This window comes from Gekko japonicus, unplaced genomic scaffold (genome assembly GCF_001447785.1).
Source record: "Gekko japonicus isolate JY-2015 unplaced genomic scaffold, Gekko_japonicus_V1.1 scaffold2720, whole genome shotgun sequence".
In the NCBI taxonomy this organism is placed as follows: Eukaryota; Metazoa; Chordata; class Lepidosauria; order Squamata; family Gekkonidae; genus Gekko; species Gekko japonicus.
This window is the reverse complement of record NW_015172090.1, coordinates 104,658-124,763: the sequence shown is the minus strand read 5'-3', so window position 1 is coordinate 124,763 and position 20,106 is coordinate 104,658. Positions and strand designations below refer to the sequence as shown.

The 20,106-nt window shown below is 45.2% G+C and overlaps 1 protein-coding gene across 1 annotated transcript in view; it reads left to right on the top strand.

The window, feature by feature from the left end:
- Positions 1-19,846, top strand: part of LOC107118558 (zinc finger protein 24-like) — a 32,399-nt gene extending 12,553 nt beyond the window's left edge. The window contains exons 5-8 of the mRNA XM_015420923.1: positions 7,570-7,684; positions 11,781-11,875; positions 12,489-12,616; positions 19,729-19,846. Coding sequence (XP_015276409.1) covers positions 7,570-7,684; positions 11,781-11,875; positions 12,489-12,616; positions 19,729-19,846 — 456 coding nt within the window. The remainder of the gene's footprint in view (positions 1-7,569; positions 7,685-11,780; positions 11,876-12,488; positions 12,617-19,728) is intronic.
- The last annotated feature ends 260 nt before the right edge of the window (positions 19,847-20,106 follow it).

Below are 20,106 nucleotides of genomic sequence, written 5' to 3'. Positions count from 1 at the left end.
GCCACTCTACCAGAACACTGGAGAGTAGTAAATATTACACCAATTTTTAAAAAGTGGCCCAGAGAAAAACCAGGAAGTTACAGGCCAGTCAGCCTAATATCTGTCCCAGGCAAATTAACAGAATCTGTAATCAAAGCTAGAGGAACACATAGAAGAATGAAGCCTGCTGAGGAAAAGGGAAGTCCTGCCTCATCAACTTTATGGAGCTTTTTGAGAAAGTGAACAAGTATGCAGATAATGGTGACCTGACAGACATTATATACCGGGACTTTCAAAACCTTCGAACAAGGTACCTCACTAGAGACTCCTGAGTAAACTTAGCAGTCATGGGGAAATTGGACCAGTTCACTTATGAATTAAAATGACAGGAAACGTAGAGTAGGAATAAATCGACAGCTCTCACAATGGAGGGAAGTAACTAGTGGAGTTTACACAAGGATCAGTATTGAGGCAGGTACTATTTAATTTGTTCATACATTGATCTACTGGGGTGAGTAGTGTAATGGCCAAGTTTGCAGATGACACAACATTATTCAGGGTGGTGAAAGCCAGGGCTGACTGGAAACCTCCAAGATGATCTCCACAAACTGAGTGAGTAGGTGACAATGTGGCAAATGAAGTTCAGTGTTGGTGAGTGTATGGTGATGCACAGTGAGTATGAGAAGGAAAAAGATCTTGGGGTTGTAGTGGATAGCTCAATGGAAGTGTCAACCCAGTGTGCTACAGTGGTGAAAAAGGTAAACTCTGTGTTAGGGATTATTAGGAATGGGACTAAAAATAGAGCGGCTGATATTATAATGCCCCTATATAGATCTATGGTGTGGCCTCATTTGGAATACGGTGTACATTTCCAGTCACCATATCTTTAAAAGGACAGTGCAGACCTGGATAAAGTACAACAAAGGGCAACCAAGATGATGAGAGGATCAGAACACCTTCCCTATGAGGAAAGGCTGAGGAGTTTGGGACTTTTCAATTTAGAAGAGAGACAAGGGGGGGACGACGACATGATAGTGGTTTATACAATTATGCATGGGGTATAGAGAGTTGACAAAAAGAATATTTCCCCCTCTCCCAAAATACTACAACTTGAGGGTATGCTAGGAAGCTGATGGGCAGTAGATACAGGGCAAACAAAAGAAGATACTTCTTTACATAGAGAGTGATTAAAATGTGGAATTCACTGTGGGAAGTTGTAGCTATGGCCACAGGAATAGGCAGCTTTAAAAGGGGATTAGACATTCATGGAGGATAGGTTTCTCAATGGCTCCTAGCCACTGTGACTGAAGAAAACCTCCACATTCAAATGCGTCCCAATGCCAGAGGGCTGCAGCAGCAGATGGTCTCAGCCTCTATGCCCTGTTGTTGGCCATCCAGAGGGACTGATTAGCCACTGGGTGAGACAGGATGCTGGACTAGATGGACCACAATCTGTCTGCATAACTGGTGTATCTACTTGGTTATGTATTTTATATTATTATATGTTTCCTGTGTGTAACTCTGCCATAGGATAAATACGCATCTCAGTGTGTAAAGTGGAGCCGGGGACAAAGTGACTGGTAATGCCCTAACAACTGGTTTTATTTTATTTCTATCCCGCCCTCTCCACGAGCGGGCTCAGGCTGGATGGGTTTGCCAATAGCTCTGTCTGAGCAGCCAGCAGCATGGAAGAAGGGGTGTCTGTCTCTCCAGGTCAGGGCAGAGGGGCTGCCTGGGTGGACGGGAGCAGGGGGAGGTAGTGAATCCCCATGGAAACGGCAGATAGAGATCCCTCTCTTTTGCTGGTTGCAGTACTGCTATTTGTAAACCTTTGCGGGGGGGGGGGGATTACTGATAAGTGGCGTAAAAGAGCGTTTCAATCAATGCAAAGTCTCTGAAATACTGGCAGGAAGACGGGGCAATGCCAAATTCCTTCACTAACAGCAGGCACCGGTTCCTCTGGCTGTCTCGGGGAAGGAGCTTGTTTAACACAGCTGAAGAAGTATGCGTGCATGTGAAAGCTTCTACCCAGAATTAAACTGGACTCAAAATTTTGTTCCATAGCTGTGGCTAGGATATTAAAGAGCCAAAGGTACACATGATGCAAGAGGACATGTTTGTCCTTGGTTATCCCAAATGCTGACCATTTCTTCTGGCTGGAATCAGGATTGGTTGCTTTTAGGATGAGCCTTGCAAAAAGATACCTGGAAACCTTGTTTCACATTTTGACAAATGTTGGCAATGATTTCCTCAGAGTCTGATCAAGCTACTTCTTCCCCTTGGCCTTTTGGGATCTCTTCTCTGGGTATGAATGGGAGGTGGGGGGCTTTTAGCTGGCCCCTTTTTTATTTACTGGGGTGAACTGAAGCCCTAGACAAGCATAGGGGTGCTGGTGTAACAAGATGCCTTGGAGGGCTAATAAAGACTGCATAAAGGCCAAGGTTTTCCCTGCTGTTTCTTCCTAGGACTGATACTCAGAGGTTTACTGCCTCTGAATTTGGAGGGGATGTTATATAGGAAATGGGTACAGCAGCATAAGAGATCCCAGCCGGCTTTTATGCATAAAAGGCTCCATTCTCTTAAGTAGATTTAAGATGGTGGGACTGGAAAGGATTCCCACCAGAGACGAGAGGGCAGCTGCGGCTTGCTTTATTTTATTTTTTAAAAAACACTAAAGAATTTGAGGGGTTTAAACCTGCCAGGACACTGTCAACTAACAATCCCGAGCAACCAGGAGATGTGTCAATCAAAATGATCGCTCTCCCAAGGGAACTTCATACACCACTAACGTTGTACTTAGTCCTGAAGAAACGACCGCTCTCCAGTACCGCCACTTAGCCCGAGAAAATTATTCTTTCTTATCTTAAATAGCGCGCGCGGGGGGGGCGCGGGGGGTAGGTAAAAACTAAGCTAGAAGTATTTTATCCTCGCCCACTCAATTTTTTCCCTTTAAAAAGGGGAGGGCAGGACTCGTGGAGAAAGCTGCAGGTTTCCCACCAATTCCCCCGCAGGACTGGGCGGAACACCTTCCCCCCTACAAGGTGCTTCAATTTGCTTCTCTTTTTTTCCTCCTAATTTTTAAAAAGCGTTTGCTGGGATGCCCGCCCAGCCTGGGATTCTGCGGGAGCGCAACCCTGTGCGGAGTGACTCTAGAGCAATCCCAGTGGGCTGCATAGGGCAGCCCTGACGGCAGCCCGGCTCAAGTCCCGCCCGGCGGGGGGTCTGGGCGCCGCTCTCTGTGGCAAGGGCAGGGAGCTTCTTCCATTCCTCTGCAGCTCTGAGAAGGTTAAAACAGCCGAGCGCTGTGGGGGGGGGGGTGGAGGGGAACAGTCCAGAGAAGCCTTGCAACGGACGGATCCTGGGAAGGTTTACTCTCAAGTAAGTCATTACAGTCTTGGAAAACAGACATTTGGCTGTGATGTGTCTTGGGGAGGTGTTCAATCGTTTAAAAACATACTTATCTGATGTATGTTTTCATTTGTTCTTCCACGTGGTGCCCTTGGCAGGGGCTGAAAGGCGGGATCTGAATTTTTTAGATCGAAATAAATTCTCAGCCAGGGAGGGAAGAGGGAGGCCCAGGAAGAAGGGCCCGGTATGGTCACAGGGGAGGAATCCTTCATGCCGAGTGGATGCCCAAATACCACGCCTTTTGGCCAGTGCTCCCCCCATCTGTAGTTTCCCGGGGTGGGTGGGTGTTATTTACGTTATTTTATTCTTTTATAGTAATTATAGTGCGTCATTTAGTGGGACTCAATCCAATCAATACATTCTATAAACTATGCAACAGAATTTGGATTCTAGGACAAACCAGAAATTTGAAAAACAGTGTTGAAGGAAAGCAAAAATATTAACATGACCCACGAAATGCTGCAAAATGTCACAGTAGGATCCAACAGTTCATTGATGTAGTCTAGTGTGTATGTCACTGTGGCATGATCCGGCTCCGTGGCCAGATCAGCTATATCAAGGGAAGGGCCATTTTTCAAGGTAGGCTGAGCTGGGTGAAAGCCTTTTTTGCAACTGCATTACCTTGCTTCTACAGCAATAATGTTGAGTCCAGTATAACATTGAGCCAGTTTGGTGTAGTGGTTAAGAGTGGCGGACTCTAATCTGGAGAACCGGATTTAACATAAGAACATAAGAGATGCCAATGTTGGATCAGGCCAAAGGCCAAAGGCCCAACACTTTGTGTCACACAGTGGCCAGAAATACCAGGTGCCATCAGGAGGTCCACCATTGGGCCAGGACATTAGAAGCCCTCCCACTGTTGACCCACCCCCCCAAGCACCAAGATGACAGAGCATCACTTGCCCCAGAGTCCCTATCTGTACCTTGTGGCTAATAGCCACTGATGGACCTCTGCTCCATATGCTTATCTAATTCCCTTTTGATTCCCCACTGCTTCACATGCAGCCAGCGGGGTGACCTTGGGTCATTCACTAGTACTTTCAAAGCTGTTCTCTCAAGGGCACTTCTCTCAGAGCTCTCTCAACTCCACCTACCTCACAGTGTGTCAGTTGTGGGGAAAGGAATGGAAAGAGGTTGTAAGCTGCTCTGAGACTCCTTTGGGTAGTAAAAAGCAGGGTATAAAAACCAACTCCTCTTCATCTTCTTCTTAATTGGGTTGGCGAGGGTTAGCAGAATCCCATCGAAAACAAATGAACATAATGTCCTTCCAGACTGCTGCTTTCTCAGCCTGTACTGCATCTGTCTCTCCAGGGCTCAGTTCCAGTTCGTTCACTCTTAGCCATTTAACCATAGCAACCAGGAAGCAGATGAGGGCCTTTGCTTCCTCCTGCTCACCCCAGCAGCCCCTGTTGCCTTGACCTGGAGAGGATGGAGGCCCCTCTGCTGGCTGCTTGGCCGGAGCTATCGGCCAGCCCTTCCGGCCTATGGAGGAGCTGCCTGCAGTGGTGAAGCCCTTAGACCAGCCGCTTTGTCCCGGGCTCCACTTTACCTTGAGGTGCGCCCACTAGACAGACTGGCCCCCAAAAACCAGAGACCAAGCTCATAACATCCACAGCAGGTTTTTAAAGAGCCAAATAGGAATGTTTTTCTTTCCTGAAGAACCAAACAAGCATATCTTTAAAAGCGTGATACTTAATATAGCACAATGTTGTAGTCTGTGGTCATCCTGATCCACAGACTACAACATGGACGCTCCTTCTGATCCACTTAGATGTCACTTGACCAGGGTCAGTGATATATAACTCCATTCTCTTTTGGTTTCTTTCTGCCTTTTGGTATCTTTCCCTCTCCCTCTTCACAGGCAAGAGAAGAAGAGTCCGTTTCCACAGTCAGGGGCACCCCAAGAGAAAGAGGAAGGAGATGGAAGAGAAGGACCCAGAAGGCCCTGGAACTGGCAAGAGATCAAGGAAAGGTCTCAATCCCATCCAAGCAGGGAGTGGCGTTGAATTCTGGGAGAGAGCTGTGCCAGAGATCCTGGCTGAGGTCACTATGACCCCAGATGCACGTAGCCGATGCTTCCGGCAGTTCTGTTACCACGAGGCCGATGGGCCCCGAGAATTTTGCAGTCAGCTCCATGGACTTTGCAACCACTGGCTGAAGCCGGAGAGGAACACCAAGAAGGAGATCCTGGACCTGGTGATCCTGGAGCAGTTCCTGGCCGCCTTGCCCCAGGAAGTGCAACGCTGGGTCAGAGGATGCGATCCAGAGACCAGTTCCCAGGCGGTGGCCCTGGCCGAAGGTTTCCTCCTGAGTCAGGCAGAAGAGAAGAGGCAGGCGGAGCAGGTGAGGGTCAGTATCCACGTCCTCAGCTGGTTCCATTCCTTCTCTTACCTGTGTCCTTTTGCTGTTTTTTTCAGATGTGGGGATAATCCGTGCAAGATGGAAGTGTTCATGCATTGGCCTTAGCCTTAGGCTTCCTGTTGGATATTTCTGTGTGTGTGTGTGTGTGTGCATGTCAACCATCATCAAGTTGCTTCTGACTTATGGCGGGCGACCCTTTAAATTAATGTCCTCCAAAACGTCCTTCCTTAGGTTTTACAAACTGAGGGCCACAGCTTCCTTGGTTCAGTCAATCCATCCCATGTTTGGTCTTCTTTTCCTGCTGCCTTCAACTTTTCCTAGCATTATTGTATTTCCAGTTTGGTGTAGTGCGCGGACTCTAATCTGGGAGAACCAGGTTTGATTCCCCACTCCTCCACTTGCACCTGGCTGGATGACCTTGGGCAAGCCGTAGCTCTGATAAGAGCTGTTCTTGAAAAAGAGCAGTTTCCGTCAAGAGCTCTCTCAGCCCCACCCACCTCACAGGGTGTCTGTTGAGGGGAGGGGAAGGGAAAGGAGATTGTAAGCTGCTCTGAGACACCTTTGGGTAGTGAAGGGCGGGGTATCAATCCAATCTCCTCCTCCTCCTCCTCCTCCTCCTCTTCCTCCTCCTCTTCTTCTGTCTTCTCGTAATGTCACCAAAGTACAATAGCCTCATTTTAGTAATTTTAGTTTCTGGGGAGAGTTCAGGTTTGATTTTGGACTAGCCCCCACTGATTTGACTTTTTGGCGGTCCATGGGATCTGTAAAAACTCTCCTCCAACACCACATTTCAAAAGCATCAACTTTCTCCATGCCAGCTTTCTTCACTGTCCAACTTTCACACCCACACATAGTAATGGGGAATACTATGGCCTGAATGAACTTGATCTTGGTCACCAGTGACACATTCTAGCTCCTTCTTGGCTCTCCTTCCCAGCCTCAGTCTCCTTCTGATTCCTTGTTTGCAGTCTCCCTTTTGCTTGAAAATGGACTCAAAGAACAGAAAATCTTAACAATTTTAAGTTCCTCATGACGAACCCTTAATTTTTGTCGTTTCACACTAGTCATTACTTTTGTGTCTTCTTGATGTTCAGCTGTAATCCTGCTTTCGCACTTCCTGCTTTAACTTTCATTAGTGGTTTTTCAAATCTTCACTATTTTCTGCCAGTAATGTGGTGTCAGCTTCATATCTCAAATTATTACAATTCCTTCCACCAATTTTCATTCCACCTTCGTCTAACTGCAATCCAGCTTTCCTTATGATATGTTCTGCATAGAGATTGGAGAAACAGGGAGATAAAATATGTCGTGGTCTGACACCTTTGTCAGTTTGGAAACCATTCTGTTTCTCCATACTCTGTACAAACAGTGGCTCCAGAGTATCGGTTGTGCACCAAAGCAATCAGACGTTGTGGCACACCCATGATCCACACAGTCAAAAGCTTTGGTGTAATGTAATCTACGAAACACAAGCTGATTTTCTTCTGAAATTCACTCATATGCTCCGATAACCGACCTAAATTTGCAGTATAATCTCAAGTAACGTGTCCTTTTCTGAATCCAGCTTGAACATCTGGCATTTCTCGTTCCATCTCTCTCTCTCTTTTGTATAATTCTTCAGCGTATTGTTGCCATCTTTTCTTAGACTTTTCTGCCACTAAATGTTTCACTAGGCTGGGAAAAACCCCAATCCTGATTCTTGCCCGTGTGGCTGAAGCAGCTCTGATGGTGGAGGCAGGGATGAGGAGACTGGGGGTCAGGATCCATCTCCTCAGCCGGTTCAATTACTTCTCTTACCCGTGTCCCTTGCTGTTGTTTCAGATGGGGGGACAATCCCTGAAGATGGAAGCAAAGTCCTCTGAGGCAGAAGGATCTCCGTCGGAGGAAAGTCAGAGGGCACAGGCCCAGGAGCATGCCCAAGATGCCCTGTCAAGTGGTAAGGGTGCCTCATGCCCAGAAGGGATCGGGGTACCTACTCAGGTTGTTGGGTGGAAGGTTCGGGACAGGAGAAAAGGGGAATACTTTTGCAGACGACATAGCATTGAGTTCTGGGACATAGCGCCATAGGATGTAGTGATGGCCACACCACTTTAAGGGGGAGTAAACGGAATGATGGAAGGCCATTCCATTCTTATTTACATGAATAAAAATATGCACATCTCAGCTTCCTTCCATTAGAGGGTTTCAAGTTGGCTCAAAAAAGGAAAGGAGGAGAAATATGGGTGTCGCTGTTAGCCATGGTGAATAACTGGAACGTCCACGTTCCCCAGACCTGGATGGCCGAGGCTGGCCCAGTCTCATCAGATCTCAGAAACTAAGCAGGGGCAGCCCGGTTAGTTCTTGCATGGGAGACCGACAAAGAAATCCAGGGTTGCTATGCAGAGGCAGGCAGTGACATGCCACCTTTGAATGTTTCTTGCCTTAAATAACTCTGCGTTCACTATAAGTCAGCTGTGACTTAACACCACTTTACAAACAGATGCACACCCTATTCTGTGGCAGCATACCTCTGAAACCCCATTGCTGGGGGCCAATGATTTGGGTTCTGTGCCCCTGCTTAAAGGCTTTCCATTGGGCATCTCGTGAGCCACAGTGAGAAAGAGGATACTCGACTAAGGATGCTAGAATACAGGTGAGGGTGGAGCATGGGGTGGACATCATGTCATGTCAGTGTTTCATCTGGCCTAATACCAGATGCTCTGGAAACACATTGATAGTACTCTAAAACCTGCAGAACCTTGGCTGATGCACTAAAATCACATCTGGGTTTTGGATGTGATTGCAACGTGTCGTGCAACATGATTTCCAGTCCCCTCTGTTTCTCCTGCCAGCCCAGACTCCAGGACAGGTGGGAAGGCCCGGCAGGCAGGAGAATGGCATGCCTGGGCCTTTGGTCTCATCCAGCAAGGATGCTGCAACCTTTGGAGCTCCAGGGTTCACAGGGGACATTTCAAACCTCACAGAAGCATGGGCAATATTTATAACACCCCGAGGGTCATGGGTAACTGATGCTTCTCTCCCACACTTTACTAAAAGTCATTACAAATTTTCTTGAATGTAAAGACAACAAGGTTTCACAACCCTGGGAACAGGGATGCGTGAAGCAGAATTCAGAGAAGCAAATAAAATAGGAACTTGAGGTGAACATTCATCCTTCCAGTTTTCTCTCCCTTGCAGGCAGTGAAGAGATGTTGTCAAGCCTTCGTCTTTGCAGAGGAGTGGAAACAGCTGCTCCACGTCTGGTCCAGGTAGGGGGGGAAGGATGGGGGATAGTCGGGTCCCTCCTTTTTTTGTCAAGGAGGCTTTTGGTCCTGCTGACCGAGGAGAGGGAGGCTGTGAACCCCACTGCCTTTACACACAGCAAACTCTACCTCCTGTGCCCTCTCAGAATGCCCCCGTAGAGAGTGTGGTCTCTGCCTGGAGTGATCTCTGACGGGGGAACCTGCCTTTTCTTTCAGGCACCATTTTCCTTTGAGGAGGTGGCCGTGTATTTCACCGAGGCGGAGTGGGCCCTGCTGGCTCCTGGCCAAAGAGCTCTCTACAGGGACGTCATGCAGGAGACCTATGGGAGTGTGGCCTCTCTGGGTAAGGAGCTTTCAGAGGTGCCAGAGGCCATTGGGGTGATGCATGAATCAAAATATTGAAGAGCAACGTGTGGTTGTGAGGACTGCCCAGCTACCTCCCCCCTGCTGGGGGCCTCAAGGAGGTGGGGTGGGAAAGGAATCAATGGTTCCGCTTGGCCAGTGTCGTGACCGTCACCCAAGCCAGAGAGTGTGCCCTGGCGTGAGGCCAAGGTGGGGCTGAGAGGCCCTTGGAAAGCAGTTCCTGAGGCTCTGGCAGGGTAGAATTCCAAGTGTTGCCAGGATTTGGGCTCATTTGGCGCTCTTGCCCTGTTAACTAACAACACCTGTCAGAAGGCTTGTATTGCATGGAGGGTGGGCTTGGGAGATGGCTGTCTAAGGTTTTTTCTTCTTTTCTTGATGTCCTGTGCACTGGGTGTTAATTAGCTTTTTAGCCCTTAATTGGGCTGGGAGAAAAGGAGAAATAGAAAAACACACAGCAGCTTTACTTATCGACTGGAAGTGTGCTTAAGACGATGAATTGTGTCTCCAGGTGCTTGGATACTGCTGCAGGCCATGCCGTCCCAGTGGAAGGACTTAGATGATTTCTTGGATGGGCAAGAGGCACCCAAGGGAAGCTGTCTGAGGGTATTACGAGGCAGTAAGATTGATAGTTTTAGCCAGAAGATCCTGAGTCTTCTCACATTCATAGACATGCCCTTCCCTGAGATGGGATTATGACCTTCAGCTCTGACTGTGATCCGTATAGGATCCATCCTCCTTGTAGTCGTCAGGATTCTGGGCGTTGATTTTGACCATGTTTCCATCCTTCCAGAAGAATTTTTCCTCTTTTCCCCATTTTTCCCCATATAGGAATAATCTCTCTCTCTCTCTGTGTCTCTCTCTGCCTCTCTCTTTCTGCCCAAGAAGGCAGGAATGTAAGAGAGTCTATGGTGGAGACAGACAATGGCCTTGTGTCTGAGAATGGCTGGAGGGTTTCTCAGGAAGATCTCAAGAGACTATTTCCTTCCCAAAAGAACTGGCTGCAAGTGAGTGTCCTCCACAGTTATGTCAAGGGAACAGGCAAGGAATACTCATGGGAACTTTCCGCTTCTAAGCAACTCTTGGTTTGGTAGAATGATCAAGCCTGCTGGGTACGGAGGGAGGGAGGCCTTCTGGGTCCTCGAATCTGGAGGCTCGGAAGCTCCTTCTGGGACTGAGCTCAGCTGCAGCTCTTGAGGGGTTGCACTGTCCTCAAATACTGGATATGCCAGGAAAGGGGGGGGGGTTACCTAAGAACAGTCCTGCTGGACGAGGCCAAAGGCACATCAAAACATTCCTACAGCAGTCCCCTGGATGCCTTCAGGCCTTTCTGGTAGGTGGAGATGGGTCTGAGTGCTTTAAGAACATAAGAGAAGCTAATGTTGGATCAGGCCAATGGCCCATCCAGTCCAACACTCTTGTCACACAGTGACCAAAAAATACCAGGTGTCATCAGGAGGTCCAGCAGTGGGGCCAGGACACTAGGAGCCCTCCCACTATTGACCCCCCCAAGCACCAAGAATACAGAACATCACTTGCCCCATACTGAGAGTCCCTATCTATACCTTGTGGCTAATAGCCACCGATGGACCTCTGCTCCATACACTTATCTAATTCCCTCTTGAAGCCGTCCATGCTTGTAGCCGCCACCACCTCTAGTGGCAGTGAATTCCGTGTGTTAATCACTCTTTGGGTGAAGAAGTACTTCATTTTATCTGTTTTAACCCAACTGCTCAGCTGTACTACCTTGCAGGGGTGGCTTGTAGCGGGTAGTCCCACCAGTTAACACTGAAACCCAAGGGTAAGTGGCTTAAGCCAAATCACACAGCACCCTCTGTGGTGTTGAGTGGAATCAGTCTTCACACCTAGAGGGCGGAGCCATGTGTTAGTGAAGGGATCCCCACTGAAACTTTCAGCCCAGTACACACAGAGTCAGGGTCTCAGTTGAAAAGCAGTTTGTTTGAGCCACAACAGGATAGAGAAAGCACTGTAGCCACCTTCCATCTCCCCAAGAGGGAAGCAACCAACTCCTTCCAAACGGCGAAGTCCCTTCCAGCCTCTTGAAGCAGGAAAGCGTCTGCCACAGAAGCACACACATACGCAGAAAAGCCAGGTATACCAGTCCACTCAGTGCACCCCGATGCCTGGCTTTCTCCAATGCTGGCCGGCACCATCTCCTCCTGTCCCCACTATGAGGGATTATTTGTTTTATTTGATTAATTTATACTCCGCCCTCTCCACCAAGGCGGGCTCAGGGTGGCTTACAATGATCATAAATACAATTAAATACTTTGTAAGTGTATATTATTGTACACTTCAGTATACACCAGGAAGAAGCCACTGAAATATTCAAAGTGCAGGAGGAAATTCGGTTGAAGATCAGACCCCATTGTGTGGGTTAAACCTGGATCTCTTTCTCTATTCCAGCAGGTGATGCTCAGAGGAATGAGGAGGATGAAGAACTGCACCCTCAATTGCCAGGTGAAGTCAGGAATGAAAACTTGAGAGGAAACTTCAGCAATCAAGTAGGGCCCAAGAGGGGAAAAAGAAGCCACATGGTCAAGAAGAGGAGTAAATCTGTTCCTTGCCAAGGGGGGAAGTTCCAAGTGTGTGGAATGAACTTCTCAGATCAATCCCAGTATAAGGTCCATTTACAAATGCAGAGTGGAAAGAAGTCTGGAAAAACCATGATTTACAGAGCAGATCTCCTTAGATATCAAAGAACGCATAAAGGAGAGAAACCTTATAGCTGCTCAGACTGTGGCAAGAGGTTCTCAGAGAAATCAGACCTTGTTAGACACCAAAGGATTTGCTCAGGAGAGAAGCTATTTATTCGGTCAGGGATTGGAATGGCATTCTCTGAAGGAGGAAAAGGTAATGTATATTTTCCAAAGCACAGGATAGTAAATGCACGTAAATGCTTTTGGTGCAAAAAGTCCTTCAGAACCAGATCACAGCTCCTTTCAAAGTCATCTAAGAACCCACACAGGGGAGAGGCCTTTTGAATGCTCCAAGTGTGGGAAAAGATTCAGTCAAAGTGGTGGTCTTCAAAGTCATCTAAGAACCCACACAGGGGAGAAGCCTTTTGAATGCTCAGAGTGTGGAAGGAGATTCAGTCAGAGTGGTGCTCTTCAACAGCATCAAAGAATCCACACAGGTGAGAAGCCTTTTGACTGTTCAGAGTGTGGGAAGAGATTCATTAAAATCAGAGATGTTCAAAAACATCTAAGAACCCACAGAGGGGAGAAACTTTTTGAATGCCCAAAGTGTGGGAAGGGATTCAGTCAGTGTGGCACTCTTCAGAATCATCTAAGAACCCACACCGGGGATAAGCCTTTTGAATGCTCCGAGTGTGGGAAGAGATTCAGTCAGAGTGTCCATCTTCAACAGCTGCTCAGAGTGTGGGAAGGGATTCAGTCAGAATGGTGGTCTTCAAAGTCATCTAAGAACCCACACAGGGGAGAAGCCTTTTGAATGCTCCGAGTGTGGGAAGAGATTCAGTCAGAGTGGTGGTCTTCAAAGTCATCTAAGAACCCACACAGGGGAGAAGCCTTTTGAATGTTCAGAGTGTGGGAAGAGATTCACTTGCAGTTCCACTCTTCAAAGTCATCTAAGAACCCACACAGGGGAGAAGCCTTTTGAATGCTCCGACTGTGAGAAGAGGTTCAGTTGCAGTGGCCATCTTGAGCAGCATCTAAGAACCCACACAGGGGAAAAACATTTTGAATGCTCAGAGTGTGGGAAGAGATTCAGTCGCACTGGCAGTCTTCAAAGTCATCTAAGAACCCACACAGGGGAGAAGCCTTTTGAATGCTCAGAGTGTGGGAAGAGATTCAGTCATAGTAGCACTCTTCAAAAGCATCTAAGAACCCACACAGGGGAGAAGCCTTTTGAATGCTCTGAATGTGGGAAGAGGTTCAGTTGCAGTGGTAATCTTGAGCAGCATCTAAGAACCCACACAGCAGAGAAGCCTTTTGAATGCTCAGAGTGTGGGAAGGGATTCAGTCAGAATGGTGGTCTTCAAAGTCATCTAAGAACCCACACAGGGGAGAAACCTTTTGAATGCTCCGAGTGTGGGAAGAGATTCAGTCGGAGTGGTGGTCTTCAAACGCATCTAAGAACCCACACAGGGGAGAAGCCTTTTGAATGCTCCGAGTGTGGGAAGAGATTCAGTCGAATTGGTGGTCTTCAAAGTCATCTAAGAACCCACACAGGGGAGAAGCCTTTTGAATGCTCCGAGTGTGGGAAGAGATTCAGTCAGAGTGGTGGTCTTCAAAGTCATCTAAGAACCCACACAGGGGAGAAGCCTTTTGAATGTTCAGAGTGTGGGAAGAGATTCACTTGCAGTTCCACTCTTCAAAGTCATCTAAGAACCCACACAGGGGAGAAACTTTTTGAATGCTCCGAGTGTGGTAAGAGATTCAGTCGGAGTGGGACTCTTCAAAAGCATCTAAGAAGCCACACAGAGAAGAAGCCTTTTGAATGCTTGGACTCTGGCTTGCCACTATAGAAAAAGACCTGAGTTCCTTGAATATCCCTCTTGAATCTATGCTGATGCTCTCGGAAATGGAGGTGTTTCACAAAATAAGGAGCAGATTACTGGAGACAGATTTGTGGAACTTGTACAATGCAGCTAATAAGACTTGTTCTCCTCTGAGCCATGGGATATTTCCCATTGTAGGACGCTTGCCCATTATTTTTTTCAACAGCAATCTCCAAAATTGTGCAGAATTTTTACACTGGCCAGGCTTAATGTTTTACCGTCTGCAATTTTATTTGGAAGCTTCAAGGGTATCCCCTTTGCAAATAGACTTTGCCCTTGTACATATGAAAAATATTGAAACAGTGTACCATGTGCTGTTTGAATGTTGTTATTATTTTGGTATTAGGCAACGTATTTTATCACCAATTTTGGGTAGTGTTTCAGACTTTCCTAGGCCGAATAAACTATTATTTCTTTTAAATAGTACAGAGGAAAACATAATTGAATTTGTGGCAAAGTTTTCACTGGCTGCTGCTTCTCTACGTTGTAGAATTCTGTAAGTGCTGAACGCAGGGTATCTTTTAACAGAAATTGTATTTTATGAAGAATCTGAATTTTATTTCCCAGACACTATGTTTTTATTTCTGTGAAATGCCAAGGAATTGCTGTGTGTGAGAGAGAGAATGCTTGGACTGTGGGAAGTGATTCTGTCAGTGTGGGTTAGATTATAAATTGTTTTTATAATCTAAATCCTACATTCTAAAGGTGAGGGGACAGGGGAAAACACTACTACTAACTTAAGAGAAGAGCTTTATGTTATGTTACAGATACATAAATCACTCCTGCAATAATATGATATATTAATAAGTATAAAAACAGAGTTCAAACTTTTGTCAAGATTTAGTTACACTAAAGTCAAAAATTTTGAAATCCAGAATAAATCGTTTATTTCTTGCGCTTCTTCTTCACTTTTGGTGTTTTGGGTGCTGCTACTCCTTTCTCAGACTCTGAAGTTGAACTGCTGGAATCACTTGAAATATTATCCAATTCTTCCTCGCTGGGTTCCTCTCCTTCCTCCAAATTTGGATCATTGTCTTTATCTGCACCCAGTTGTCGTTTCAAAAAGTTTTTGGCCTTTTGGACAGTTTTAATTTTCTTGTCATTCTATTTGAACACAAGTCCTTCTGGAAAGCTCCATCTGTAAGTTATTAGTTTATTTTGCAGGAAAAGAATTAAGTCTTTATATTGACGTCTTCGTTTCCAGATCTCAAATGGAATGTCTTTTAAAATTTTAATTTCTTCCTCATTAACTTTTAGTGTTTTTCCCATTGTAGCTTTTAAAACGTCTCTTATTGTTCTCTTTGAGAATTTGACGTAGATAACGCCAGGTAATTTGTTTTTTCTTATAAAATCAGAATATGTACGGTATGCCAAGTCCATGTCGCTCTGAAGATCCTCTTATTTTAAGTTCGAGATTGAGGCAATTGCTCCACTTAACATTGTTTTTAAATCTTCTCCCTGCTGTTCAGGAATTCCTTGGAAGCATAGAACATGCATAGATTTTTCCAGTTGAAGTTGGAGTAGTTGGTTTTTATCCGTGATTCTTTCTTTTTTAACTTCTTCCAGTTTTTGCTTAACGTCTATTATCCTTATTTCAACTTTCTCAATCCTTTTGTCTGTCTTATTGGCTCTCTTTTCCATGTGGGCAAGTTGTTTTTGTACAGAATCCAGCTTGGTGTTGATAGTTGACATCTGCTCTAGCAGAGGGTGCAATGCTGCTGCTAACATATTGGGAAAGCCTGCAGCCGCTTCCTGTGTCTGGGTGGGAGTCGTTGGTACAGTACTTCCTGAAGGAAGTTTCTTTTCGGCTGCCATTCTCCTCCCTCTCCCAGCCATTTGTTTATAAAGAAGAAAAGAAGAAAAGTTTATCTGAATTCAACGTTTCTTAGCTTAAAATGTAGCTTTCAAGCTCAAAAGAAGTCTCTTACGGTTAGTTCTGTTCTTTCTCTCTTTTTTATAACATTTGGGAACCACTCCGTTTTAAGGGGGGTGGATCTGCAACCCTTCCCCACCCGCTGCTCCCTCTCAAATCGATCTGGCAGACCGAGACATCTTCACTTATACAGAGGTTTGATTGACTCACTGTGTAGATGAGTTGGATTATTGCTGGGGGTTACTTTTGCTTATTTTCTTGTCCGCTCGTCTGGAGGTCGGCTCTGGATGCCATACTGGCTTGGCAGCATCAGGACCTCTTGGGGACAGGCAAGCCTCGATCCCTCAGCTTGGGAAAGGCTTATCCTGGTTTCCCAGGCTAAGAGTCTCCTACAGAGACTCCGTGGGGGTCTGGAGCCAGCCACGACCCCTCCTGATTGCCTCGGCTTGGCGCATCTCCATTGGAGGATCGATGGGACACGTCCAAGAGCAGGTTGCCAAAAACCGGAACGCAGTGGCACTCTTCAACAGCATCAAAGAACCCACACGGGAGAAGCCTTTTGAGTGCTCAGTGTGGCAAGAGATGTAGGTGCAGTTCCAATCTTCAAAAAATCTAAGAGTTCACACTGGAGAGAAACCTTTGGAATGCTCCAAGTGTGGGAAGAAATTCAGTTGCAGTTCCAGTCTTCAGAAACCTGTAAATTGTCAAAAGAGATTGTAAAAAGAGATTCCCTTTGTTATGAGGGCTAGATATGACATAAATGTCACTTTGTCGGCTGGGCCATGTGTGCCATAAAATCTAATGCCTGGTACTGGAGATAATAAACTTCCGAAAAGACACAGGCGGGGCAACTTCCAGCAGACGTTGATTTGAACGCCCGCTCCAGACGCTGTCTCCATGTTGTTTCAAACTAAAAGAATTTAAAATGCCTATTATAAAGATAACAGAACTTCTAATCTTGAAGGCTGAGATGGGTCGACCCAAGGGTCAAAAGAAGAAAACACACAGACCTCCACCAGCCAAGGAGGAATCAGAATTATCTAACAAAGACTCCCCCCCCACACACACACCGCTTGAATCAGAAGGAGTGGAGGCTTGGGCCAGCAAAAGGAAATGCGAAGGCTCAATTACAAAAAAAACACATGCAAGAATTTTTTACAGAACTGAAACAAGAAATAAAAGAAGAAATTAAGAGTCTTATTACTCCAATGACAACAAAAATAGACAATCTAACTAAGCATGGATGAAATTAAAACAGTTGCAGACTCCACTGCAGCAGAAGTGAAAAATAATAAACAAGCTATCTTCAAGCTACGCAATTATGAAACCTGGTCCAAAAGTAAATTAATGTTATTAGAACTCAGAGTGCATGAACAGAAAATTAAAATCCGTGGGATTCCACCAAACTTTGAACTGAATACTAATATGACTACAGCTTTAAATTCATGGCTGAGTGGGGAGTTGAAACTTCTGGGTACAGTGGTCATGACAGCATACAGACTAAATACTAGGAGATCCGGGTCACCATCTTTAATCCTGGATGTCGTTGCAGAGATTGTGGATGTTCAAACAAAGAAGTTAATTTTAGAAACTGCTGATAGCCAAAAGGTTTGAAATTAGTTGATGTTACCACTCAAATATTTCCAGATCTCTCATATGAAATCTTGACTGTTCGAAGAAATATGCACCTAGTGGTACAGAGATTAATAGAACTAAAAATACCATGTTGGTGGTTACCTCTGGGTCACCTCACAGTTACTCAAGGGGGAAAGACTTGGACAGCGTGTGATGTACCTTCAGGAGAGGAAATGATTACGGCTATTATGCAGGCTGCTGGGAGCTCATAGAACTATATTTGATAAGGATGTGAAATGGGCAGCGCTGGAATAGAAACTTTTGTTTACATTTAATTTGGGATACTGAACAACTCGGGTAAGACTGTATGGGGAAGATCCCCAGCCCGCCAATGGTGAGTCTCTTTAAGAAACTCCTTTGGGAAACCAAAGCAGCACATCCCGAAGATCAATACCAGAAGATAAAAATTTTGGTGTTCAGCATTAATTCTTGCTTTCCTTTTATTGTAATAGCTAAATAACAAAATTATATATTAGAAGTGTAAAGAAATAAATTGATAAATAATAATTAATAAATATCTAAATAAAATCATTTTGGGGCTAAGAGGGGTAAAAATACCAAAAGATGTATGAACTGTGTATCTATTTATTTATAGTACGTAGAACTAAGGTGTGGGAACGGTCCCAAGTGGATTGTTAAGATACGACAATAGATATACTATAAATTAATCCAATTTGGGCATATTGTCGGTATCTCTGATAAATTAAAATGTAATTCCTTCTTTTGTTATGAGGTTTTGTATAAACGTATTATGGGAATTATAAGCAAAATAAAAAATATATAAAAAAATAAAAAAAGACACAGGCAAACCCGATTAACAATGTCGTTTTTTACTCAAAATACAAACATGGTTAAAACATCAAGAGCATTTCCTTTATTCAACCGTCTTTGATCTGACCACTCTTGCTCTAAATCATTACATCAAAATCTGGAGTCAGTGTCTGAGCTGCAGCAATCTTGAGTATGTTGTTTAGGTTTGTATCTCTAAGCTGAGAAGGTACTTTTGATTTATGGACTTTTATTACAGAAAAGAGGTGTTCACAAACATACATTGTTCCAAACACAGACAGAATATTAGAAGCAAAACCCTTAAGTGGGGGATAATGGCTTATGCTATTTTATAAGGTTGAGAGAATGAAATGGGCGCAAGGTCAGAAGCAAATTTTCCGGCAGAATGGCATTTGAACTTGGAGCTCCCAGATGATCCTAGCTTAATGTGGTAACTGCTGTCGGCGCAAATGGTGTCACATAAGAATGACTCCAGAGACAGTCTGAACCCAGTTGAAAAAAAGGACTTTACTAAAAAATAGAAGCTTCAAACAATTCCTAATTGTTCTGAAGGCTACCATAGAACCAAAAGGAGATGCAGAGTACTCAGGCTGGCCTCCAAAAAGCAACCCACAGAGGCATTCCAGGTACTGGAGATACCGGATAAGGCTTTTGACTGGTGCCATTATTTAAATTCCTGTTATCCTGTTAAGGAACTTTTCTAAACAACTATTTTGGTGAGTGATCCAGCTATATTCTATGAACTATGAACTATTCCTTTTGTGCTTTTGGCTTATATTCAGTTGCTCACTCTATTTATGTATTGTTTTTCCAACTCTCTTTCTAGATAACCTTTGTATAGGATCTTATAGTGAGTACTAAAAAAGACAAGAAATAAGACAACCATTTTGTGGTATTTCAAAAAACATTTTTTATTATATAAAAATCTTATATAATTTCATCCAGTCTATCATGAAAAGGTTGTTTAAATAACATAGCAAAACCCTCACCCAGACTCCCTTCCCAAGGATATTCAACCTTTTGAGACTCTACATGGATCACATGGGGCTGCTGCCTCCGGCACATGGCTGTATTGTCTAGTCATTGTAGCTTCTCTGTCCAAATTTACGTGGGCCATTGTCCAGAAGAAATCGACAGCTATGGTTTTAATGCCTCATGGAACGATTGATAGTGAAGGCAGGAACTCTTGTCAGTTCCTTTCCTAAAAATTTTCATTACTAATTTGTTGTTAACAGTTTGGTAAACTGACATGTCCAAAAAGGAAACAACATTCCTATCCACCTTGCCAGAAAACTTACTATCATCATGGATGCTATTCATTCATTTCAAAAATTGTTCTGTCAGGGCATTATTTCTAAGGCTCAGGAACAAATCATCTACATATCTCTTACAAATGATTATGAGGCCAAAAAATAGATTTCTATCTTCATGGTAAATCATATCACTCTTGAGTCTTGCCATAAAAAGATTTGCTGCACTGGCAGCTTCCCCGGCTTTCTGTGTCCGCGCCCATAAGTCCATTTGTTTTGCCATCTTAGTGGGCTTTGGCACGAAATAGCTATTCAACACTTTAAAGAGTTCATCGTATGTCTCGTCTGCCAACGTCGCTGGAGCAATGAGGCCTTTGACCGGACGGATGGTGGCCACCCCACATGAGCTTACTAGTAGGCACCTTTTCTTTGCAGCTTCGGTGATGTCGTGGAAGTCGAGGTGGTTGGTCAGCTTGTCTACTCATGCTTCCCAGAACTCTGAGTGTGTGTGGTCGAAATCCTCGATGGCTCCAGACGCTGTGGCCATGACTCCTGGACGGTTCGGGGAGTGGTGATCAGAGGGATGGGGCACGGTGCTGCTCTGCTGCTGGGCAGCGGTGCGGGGCACGTCTGGTTGATCAATGCTCGTTGCGGGTCCTGGGGTAG